Raw genomic sequence first — 11,347 nt, forward strand, 5'->3', positions numbered from 1 at the left:
GAAACAGCTTACCTCAAGACTCAACAATAGCATTTTAATTATATACAAGGATATGTGCTCAGCTATGTTCATAGCAGCATTTTTGTTATAGTAAAAAACTGGACACAGCCTAAATGCCCTTTGACTAAAGAATGGGTAAAGAATATGTGGTACATTTACACAGTGGAGTATTACAGAGCTGAAAAATAATGATTTGGCTCTTTTTATTAACGATACCTGTATTTATTCCCAGTGGACATCTAGTACCATTTATGTTCTATATTTTTACAGTTATGTTTTGGTGATATCTCTTGAAGTTCTGTACCATAGCCTTTGAATTTCGTGTGCTGGAAGAATAAAGTAGTCAATATAGTAAAAGACTTAAAGGTAGCACAGGATATATAGAAAATCTGTTCCTTAGTTTTACCATCTTATCTTCTAAGAATGTGGTTGCTTTGACTCATATTTCTCAGGCCACAGTTTTAAATTCATTTAACTGCATAGTATTATGCTTAAATTCAGAATGTATTTTAAAAGGCATGTCACTTTGATTAGATGAACCATTTACAGCATGCGCATATGGATATTGACATTTACCCACCAGTATAGTTGTGGAGTCAAAACAATTGCTTTAATGTTCTCACAATGATAGTTCTTTCTTTCTGACAAGAACACTCAATTCGTCATCCCAACAGAACCCTACCTTTAGCCTAATCTTATTAGTTTAGGGATATGAGATAATATGCCATTCATCAGAGCCAAAGAGGAAATACTGAACAGATGCAGGTTGTTGTGGCACAGAACCATTGGTTGATTCCATGAAACTCCCTCTAACTAACTGTATAAAAAGCTTTGTCAGTTCAGTTCCTTCATAACCAACATCTTATTTTGAGCTTCTACAGAAGAGCAAAGGCAGGCACCACCATGGTAAAATTTCTGTTGCTGGCTTTGGCATTTGGTCTGGCTCATGCTCATGCTGAGGTAAATTCATTTGGTCTGTGCATAGGTTTGATGTTCTTCAACAGCATATTGCTGTGGATGTGAGGTTTCAATCGGTTTGTCCATGCAAGTTCATATTCATGAAATAACCTTTCTGGCTTTCACACACGTGCAACCTTTCAATTAGATTGTTCTAAGATGAAACAACTGAAAGAAGGGTACAATGGGTTGAATTTCAGAGCTTAAGAGGCCAGCACATGAGTAGTTCCGAAAGGTCACAGGTACCAAATGCTATGTAAATTGAGTCATCGTATTACCATGTGTTATTCTACATCTCTAGAAGCAAAATTTTTAACTAATAGATAAAATATTTCTCATTTTATATTTCTAGTTAGCTTATGTATTTTCAAAGATTGGGATAGGAGATGTGAGTACCAACTCGCATTCTCATGGCCTTTGTTGTTTTTTCAGCTTGAAGGAAAGTGGGTTACCATTGCCATTGCTGCTGACAAAGTTGACAAGATAGAGAAAGAAGGACCTCTGAGAATCTACGTTCGTGAACTTACTTGTAGTGAAGCATGTAATAAAATGGGAGTCACATTTTATGTCAAGTAAGCAAATTGTCAACTATGTAAACTGAGCAGAATAGTTCCGTTTCTCAGCATTTATGCTGTCAAACATAATGGTAAATGTTCTTTTTCTGGTCATGAAATTGAAGGCCTTATCTTAAGCAATGTAATTATTTTATTCCAGGATGGGTTAGCTCTGGGTATTTCATGGACGTTAGATAGAGTCTCCAATACCCTGAGTGTTTCCTTAGAAATCCTTTTTGTTGGAGGCCTGTGGTTGAATTTTTTGCTCTAATATTAGATGCAAGAGACTCTAAGAATCTCATTTCTAGTAAGTTGAAAGGTAAGTGTGAGTATTTGGCTCATAGTCATATATATTATATTATTCAATCAATGACATCAAAAAAAAGTATTTCACAAACAGGTTAGACAAATCTGGTTTGCAAATCCCTTTCTTTGATGCTCTAGTTTCAAAGACACTCTGTGACATTTAGATGAGTAAGTTCATTGAAAGGGTGCAAAGCAGCATAAGAACTTATAAGGCTTAGAACCATTTCTTTCTTCTAGCTATGAATGTAAGTTTTAGGGTATAAATTAAATCACTTAAAACACATGCATATAAACCTGTGTACATGTTATCATTGGACTACAACATGATAATTAAGATATTGAAAATTGGAGCTGGAGAGATGGCTCAGAGGTTAAGAACGCTGACTGCTCTTCCAGAGGTCCCGAGTTCAAGTCCCAGCAACCACATGGTGGCTCACAGCCATCTACAATAAAATCTTGTGCCCTCTTCTGGCATGCAGGCATACATGGAGACAGAACAGTGTACATAATAAATAAAATCTTAAAAAAAAAGATATTGAAAATCATACTCAGTGAATAGTGAAATTTGGATAAGAAGCCTTCAGATTCCTCACAATTCTTGGAAATATTGCCACAAATAAAGGAAATCATGTGTATGATTACAAACAGGATGATATTTTCTAAACAAGAATTAAGAGAAGTAGGTAAGCATAGGTACTTCTGTTCCAGCTCTGTACCCTGGTCATAAATTTTATTACATCAACAAGTTCATTATAATACTTAAAGATCTTTAATATGAATTAAAGGTTATAAAGTATAAACCAGGGATCCTCTGTTTGATTTTTAGTGCCAATGGCCAATGTTCAGAGACCAAAGTCATTGGATATAGGCAAGAAGATGGCAAATACAGAACCCAGTGTAAGTATGGGATCTGGGAGCTTCCTCTACAAACAGAAGCATTTTGAGTGAGCACATTCATGCTGACACTTAAGCCACTCATAGGTACATGAACCCAGAACAATATTAGTTACTTGGAAATTCATCAGTTCTTCCAACCAACTGAGATATTCTACAATGTCAGAGTACAATGTAGGTCACCTGAAGTTTACATGTAAAAGAACACTGAACCTGAAGATGTGCGTAGTAATGCTAACAAAAGGTCTCCAAATAGTTTCTGCATGAAAATTTATTTCTATATAATATTCAGTGTCTTCTCTTTTGTTAAAATTGTTATTATTAGGCTATATATTTATCTCTCCTCCCCTCCCTTCCTCTCCCATCCCCTTCTACTCTCCCGTGCTTTTCATGCTCCCAATTTACTCAGGAGATCTTGTCCTTTTCTACTTCTCATGTAGATTAGATCTATTTATGTCTCTCTTAGGGTCCTATTTGTTGTCTAGCTTCTCTGGGATTATGAATTTTAGGATAGTTTTTCTTTGCTTTATGTCTAAAAACCACTTATGATTGAGTATATATGATATTTCTTTTTCTGGGCCTGGGTTACCTCACTCAATATGATGCTTTCTAGATCTATTCATTTGCTTGCAAATTTCAAGATGTCATTTTCCCTGCTGTGTAGTATTCCATTGTATAAATGCACTGTATTTTTCTTATCCATTCTTCTGACAAGGGGTAATGAGGTTGTTTCCATGTTCTGGCTATGACAAATAATGCTGCTTTCATACAATATCTCTGTTTGTGACCGGACAGGTCTGACACTCACTGGTAGGTCTCAGTGACCTCAAACATCGTTGCAAACTTCTTGCCTCAGGCGGACAAGCACTTATATTACAGGTCTGAACTGTCATCCTGGATTCATGGAAACTTTAAACTAATGGTCCTATTTTAAAGTTTCCTATTCTCCTGCTTTGTAGCGATCATAACATTTAGATGATTGGATGATAAAGTTCAATGTCGAAAAGCAGTTAGAGAAATCTGTTTAAAAATTTCAGACTGACTTCTTGAATTCTGTAAAATTGCTAAAATAATAGCAAAAATATTCAACTAATTTATGCATAGGATGATCTTTGGTGTGATCTTTAATGAAGGGAGAGTACATTCTTCTGCCAAGTTTATTATTTTCCTAAGTTTATATGACATTATAGAGTAGTCAAGTAATCAAAATTTACTAGATCCTGAATTACTTTTATTTTCCCATGAACCACTTTTATCATTAATCAATGTCTTTAAGAGGAAACGTCACACACACACACACACACACACACACACACACACACACACCCCTCTACCCCCCCCACACACACAGAATGCAAACAGAAAAACTCTCACATACAGAGAGGCAGACACACACACACAATATGAATGTCTGGTAAACTTAAAATGTTGATTTTTACATCTTTTCTACACATAATCTTATAAGAATAAAACTTTTGTGCATATTTCTAATTAGTATGTCCTTTTTGGCATATGTATCAATTCTCCCACCAAGTATTACTCTTGTATGACACCAAAGTTTTACAGTTTCAGAAAATTGACAAGCGTCCTTTTGAATCTGGTTGAAAGGGGAAGGATTACCCAACAGAGTGATCCCACAGGTCTTGACACAAGGAATTCAGAGAAAAGGGAACGTGTATGAACCTAGGATTCCCTATCAGGTTTTAAGAGTGGAAATAATTGGTCACTGCATTATGATTAGATATGCAAAATGAATGACTACAAGAATACCTTTGCCCTCATGTGTCATTTGATAGTGAATAAGTGATGACTGCTAGAGTCGGGATCAATATTAATGTTTAGTCAACAGGTGACATCAAACAAAATAGAAAATGAGTGACACTGAGATTGAAATATTTCTGTTATTACAGTTGAAGGTGACAATATATTTGAACCTGTGCATGCAACAGCAGAGAACATAGTCTTTACCAGTAAGAATGTGGATAGAACTGGCCAGACAACTAACCTGATTTTTGTTGTTGGTAAGAATGGTAGTGGGTTTTCTGATGTAGTAAGAGAAGTATCACCCTGAAAATAGAGATTAAGTCAGATTCACACTCCAAGTACAGTATCACGGTGTTTCCAAACACCTCTCCACTAAATAACAATATGATTGTTGTGTGGACCAACTTTTACATTATATTGTAATTTGAGTAGCATGGTCATTGAAGACTCTTGGTGATTGTGAATGCTACTGGAAGTGTGTATGTTCATGTTTCCTTACTAGAAAGAAGGATCCAAATATTATTTGTCCGGAAATTTAAACCATTTTGAGTGTCATTTGACCAAGTGTGTACTAAAGAAATCATGAACTCTAGAGTGTAGACTCAGGAGAAATGTGAAGGTTTCATTGGTAGATATTCATGATTCTTTAGTGTTATATTTTTGAAAATACATAGGATTGAGATGTGAGAATTCCTTAGAGAAGTTGCTTGATTTTTGCATACATCATGAAACACTGAAAATGGAATTTGGAGAAAATCCTACTGTCTGTATTGATCCACCCAGAACAAATCAATTTGAAGCAGTTGGGACTTTGTATTGCATATGATGCAGGGATACTAAACAAGCAACATATATTTCTCCATATTTCTCGAACATGTCTTTGACATTGTCTTTCATACACTGTAGGAAAAAGTAAAACTTTGACTCCTGAACAATATGAAAAACTTGAGGAATTTGCTAAGGAACGGAACATTCCAACAGAAAACATTAGAGAAGTTCTGGCTACAGGTAACCACAATGAATAATGAATATTATTTTGGCCAAGGAATTTCTCTCTCTCTCTCTCTCTCTCTCTCTCTCTCTCTATATATATATATATATATATATATATATATATATTCATTGTGTATACATATAATATATGTATATATAATATATGTGTATATAATGAATTTATATAGAATATATATAATGAATCTGTCTATCCTCTACCTATCTCTCTCTATCTCTCTCTATATATTCATGTATGTATATATAATGAATCTAACTGTCTATTTTCTATCTATCTCTCTCTCTATCTATCTATCTATCTATCAATCGATCTACCTATATATCTACTCAGTAAAATCCCTGATTCAGATTATATAGAGTCATATGCAATCTTTCAGCTTCTATTTCCAGATATAATCCTTGGGAATCTATTATCATATTGACAGAAATGAAAACATTTATGTCAATCCTTACCCTGTTCATATTCTTTTGCAGATACTTGTCCTGAATAATGACTTTCTGTAGGTAAGTAGAAACAGAGACCATGCCTAACCAACTTGATATTTGAATGGATTTGTGATTATTATGCAAAAATTAGAGACAAGGATGACACCAAGGAAAAAGTGAACTGAAAATTAGCAAAATTAAGACTGCATATCATATGTCTTTTAAAAGAGAAATATTACAGAGATAGAAATGACAGATAAAATATTTTTATTTATAAAAATATGAAGAATTTTATCTAATTCACAATTGGTAATATGCTTATATTGAAGAATGCTCCATCAACAGAGTGTGCCTTGTTATTTGTAAAAATCTTACTTTACTTAAGATTGTGGGGTATTATTTGCCAACAGATATGATGAAATGATGTTAATATTTTTAGTATATATCTTGAAACCTCTCAATATAAATTTTCATGTAGGGACACATAATGTCATTTTTTTCTGTTGACAGTGATTCTATAGAATCAAAAGTATAAGGTATTGGTGATTTCTAAGAAAGGAACTGTTTGTGTACATCGTTTCTGTACACTCATTATACTGTTATATTTATTTTTGCATTCATGAACTCTCAATGATGAAATCTTTCCTGTCTCTTCAAACATGTTTTAATTTTTGTTTTCATATCTGCACAGATGACAGGAGGAATAGAATTATACATCATATCCTCTTGACCATGGAATCAATGTCATATAAAAATCACCATTTCTTTAAATGAATTGTCTTCTCTCCTGTGAAGTCAGAACACCATATACCTAATTCCTGATTTGTCTTTCTAGTCCCTTCTTATGATTTATAAGGTCTTCATATTTTTGAATGATGAAATAAAGTTTTTCAAGAAGCAATAAAGATGTTGTGAAAAGGATCTCATTCAAAAAGCACATAAATTTTCATCAAACTAATAAAATAACCACTCTGGTGTAACAAATGATATCAATATTACTTAATCTTATCTTAATAAATAGAAATGTGATAATTACTGGAGATCCATGAGTAAGAACACTGAAGAATGTTGTGCTTCATATTTACTTTCAGCTTAAAATTATGATTTGCGGTTGAACATTCTAAAAGATTTCACAGAGCAAAGTCTTTGGGTCTGCCTCCATGTTACACATTATTTAAAAGAGAGGATGGAATATGTTTCCCAAAGTCTATCTGAGGAGATTATCTTTTGTTAAGTGACTTCAGTAAGCAAATGAATCAGGATATGCTTTAATAGTGTACATATGAGTCAGTTTCTTTTGAAGAATAAATTCATAAGAATGATATTCCATAGATACCATGCCCTACAAATATGCATGTGCTGGTTACAATTTTTTCTTTGAATTACAACAATTCCTTAGGATGTAGTTAACTATCAAATTAGAAAAGGCAGAGACAATCTTGTTTTAGGACTTGGAATTAGGAAAAACAAAAATATTAGATGATGCTGATACATACATTTTAATGAAGTCTGAAGATATTAAGAAAGCAAAGTCCATTCAATATTCATAAACAAGAGATATGAATAAGAAACAATGACAATTCTTCTGTGAAAAATCCCATTATTTAAACTTTCATTGTGTGCCTTGCAAAACGACGTTACATTAGAAAAAAATAATTGACCAATGTCTTTGATAATTTGGTATATTCAGTGTACATTTACATCATATCACCTTTGTTCTCCTACTAATTACTGATATCCCTGTGTCCTCTTCTTGAAATTTCTCCAACTTCTTCATGAATATACAAATTCATTTCAATATATGTGTAAATATGTGTATGCATGAAGAAAGAAGTGGTTGACACAGAAATTTATACCCAATTATGTTCATTTAGAGTTTCTAATATGCATTTGTATCCAGTGCTGTCCCCTTATTCTTCAATTACTTATTACCTATAAGTCTTATTTTAGAGGTAAAGGGAATATGGCTATGTCTTTTCCTATCAGAAGTTGCTTTCTTAGCTGCCAAGACTTCAAAAGGCATGGAAGCTCTAAAGCTCACCATTCACATCATGATAACACGGGTAAAGTGTGCCCAATCTGAGAGGTAACTCAGAGGTGATTAGTTGAAATTACACCCTGAGCTGTAGAATGTAAATCATCCTTGGTTCCATAAACATTCCACTATCATTGTTCTTTGCATCAACTATTGTAATTTCTATATGTATTCTGAATGGTAATTTCTTAATCATGACTACTAGGGATGATTTAAATACTGATCTTAGTTGGTAGTACTCTCATGGTGACCAGGAATAATCTTCCTTCATCAAGTTGCAGAATGCATTGTTTCTGCAGATATGCTCTTACAACAGCCTGAAGCCTCCCAAAAGTGTCAGTTTTGCACGTTAACAATGCAGGAATCTTCATTTTTCTATCTCCTCAGCAAAATGAACACCAAGACAACACATGACTCCATATCAAAACATGTATTATAAAACTAAAAATCATGTTCTCAGAAAGTGAAACATAAATTTCTGAGACACACTTCCAAGTGTTCAATGTCTTTAGGCATCAGGAAAATAAAATTGAAACGACTCAGACATTTTGTCTATGATGCAGAGAAAGGGCTGTACTAGGTCCTGGTTGGTAGGAGTGAAAACAGATTGTCATGATCAAAATCAGTGGGGGAAATGGCTGCACTTGGCCCTGATTGGTGGAAGTGAAAACTGATTCAGCCATGATCAAAATCAGTGGGGAGGATCCTAACATCTGTCTTACCACAAGTCCTTCAAAGAAGAATTACAGCGAAACTCTGTTGACCTTTTTTAAAACATAGAATGTAAAGGATCACTCCCAAACATGCTATATATAGCCGGTATTAATTTAATCCCAATCAGCACACACACATGCATATATTAATGTGTGCATATATACATGCACATAGAGTAAAATGTAACTGGTGACAAAAAAAGTCAGAAAACCTTTATAAAGTACTAGAAAAATAAATACATATTCATATCAAGCATATCATCCACAATAATTAAGGTGACTTTATTCCAGAGGTACAGGCTGGGTTCAACACACAGAATTCTATAAATATGACTAATCATACTATATAATTAAGGCAATAATGTCACCATTAATTCATTATTTCAAGAAAAAACCTTTGATAGAATGCCTCATACTTTCAAAATTAAATTTAAAAAATAGTGGGAATGGAGGAAATATGCTTCATAATATTAAAAGTTGTCTCTGACAGCATCCTGTCAATACACAGCCCATATATAGAAAACCAGCAAGGAAGCCTACTAAAATCTTGAAGAAGACAGGGTACCCACTCTCCCAACTCCTTTATAATGTCGAGTTGGATGCATTACAGTGAGCGATACAGAAACTGAAGGACATTAAAATCATGTACCTATGAAAAGATAAATCTAAATTAACCCCATTTTCAGATGACATGATCTTAAACCTAAGACATACCAAAATTGTACCCAAACACATGAAGTAGAGTCAAAATTTCAGCAGCCTGACAAGGAAAGTATCAGTTTCAAAAATTAAAAGCCTTTCTATATACTACAAACAAAGCCACCTTAGAAAGCTATCATGAGCAGAATCCCATTTCAAATAGCATCAGCGATCTGGAAGGGAAATAATATTACTTGAGTAAGCATAAAGTGTAAAAACAACTTCCAAAATGTACAACAAATGACAGAGACAACTGGCTACCTGGGCAATCACCTAAATTCTCCTTTTCAATGTTGGAGCAAGCAACTTTGGCTAAGGAATAGAATAACGGACAGACAATTTTCAAAGGCAAGAAAATTTTCAAAACTGTCTTATCCTCTCTTGGCAAGATTTGACACTCTTTTTTCTTGTACCCTGCTTGTCCTGTCTGGACATTGTACATTTTTTCAGTAGTCAATTCATGGGCAGTTCCTTGCCCAAAGACAAGTTTTGACAGAAAAAAAAAAAGCTCCAAGTGGAGTGTTTTGGGTCCTCAACATTCTCTCGGGAATAGATCAGTACTGCCAGGAGCAGTCGTGTCTCACTTCAACAGAACCCTAAGTTATGAAAATGCCATGTTTGACAGCTCTTTGAAGCGGTTGAAGATTACCTATTTATGCAGAATACAATCTTTATGTATCTAAAAAAACCAGCATAGCCTAACTATAAGTATGACAAACATAGATGATTATTGATCTATAATTATTATATTTATATAACTTTAAGGCTAAGACTTCATAATAGAATATTATACAATAAATAACTGTGCAACAAATGAGGACAATGACCTCAAAATGTATAAAATTATAAGTATCTTGATCAGAGGTAGAAATGTACATTGCAATATGATAAGTATATCCTAAAAATTGATCAATATACAAAAATGTTTTAAGCAATGATAGGAAGCATGCATACAATATGACTAAATAACTTTGCCTAGATATACCAATATTGTTGATGAAAATAAGAACATACTCAGTATAATTTAAGTTTCATCAATATACAAGAATCTATAACAATGTAAATTACCTATAAATAATAGCGTGACAGCCATGGATGTAGCAAAGAGGCCAATTTAGATTGCCAAATTTCTGGAGTAATGATACTCTCATACACACATGTATCTATCAAACCAACAATTACAATATAATTTATGCACACTCTTAGCTTTGATCTTTGATCATTTATAGAAGTCTTCCAGAATATATGTTTCCTATTTTCTCTCAGAATTTTTGATATATCTTCCATGTTTATGCCATCACCGAGAACAGTATGACTTTTTACAGAAAGTTCTGGATTTCTTAATTTTCCTGGTGAAAAATGTCCTCCATGATGACCTGGAATGATTGGACCACTTTTGGTTTGGGAACCTGCAACAGGCTTCTCAAGGAGTTTGCCAATGACATTGGGTTGTGGTGTGGGAGAATTATCTGTATTTTGTCACTCATGTTTTAAATAAATGCTGATTGGCCAGGGAGGAGGTATAGGCAGGAAAAACAGACAGGAAGTGGAAATGATGCAAGGAGAGCAGGAGAATTCTGGGGAGGAGGAAGTTGATTCCTCCCACTCCTGCCCAGACCAGTGAAGCAGCAGGATATGATCTGCCCCACTGAAAAAGGTACTGAGCCACATGGCTAAAATAGATCAGAAAAATGGGTTAATCAAGATGTGAGCATTAGCTAATAAGTAGCCTGACCTAATACGCCAATCAGCTTTATAACTTCTAGAGATCTGTGTGGTTGATTTTCTCTGGGGCCTGCTGGTTGTGGGGTACCAGACAGGGACAGAAAACACAAACAAACAGGCCCTACATGCTACAGGATTGCTTTGTCTGACCTTTGTTGATCTGTTTTCATTGGTTCAAAGTTGGCCTTTGCCATACCTTCTATATATAACTGAAGGATGAGTCCTCCCATTTTTACCATTATTAGAGGGAATATCCTAGGAAT

General features: G+C 34.3%; 1 protein-coding gene across 1 annotated transcript; it reads left to right on the forward strand.

Moving 5' to 3' along the window:
• The first annotated feature begins 872 nt into the window (after positions 1–872).
• On the forward strand, positions 873–6,686 carry LOC148117467 (odorant-binding protein-like). Its single transcript, XM_087902569.1, has 6 exons — positions 873–960; positions 1,390–1,529; positions 2,644–2,714; positions 4,622–4,732; positions 5,382–5,483; positions 6,604–6,686. Exons 1-6 carry the CDS (start codon positions 904–906, stop codon positions 6,684–6,686), a joined length of 564 nt encoding a protein of 187 aa, XP_087758695.1. The 5' UTR covers positions 873–903.
• The last annotated feature ends 4,661 nt before the right edge of the window (positions 6,687–11,347 follow it).

This window comes from Myodes glareolus, chromosome X, assembly GCF_982192425.1.
Source record: "Myodes glareolus chromosome X, mMyoGla1.1, whole genome shotgun sequence".
NCBI classification, from domain to species: domain Eukaryota; kingdom Metazoa; phylum Chordata; class Mammalia; order Rodentia; family Cricetidae; genus Myodes; species Myodes glareolus.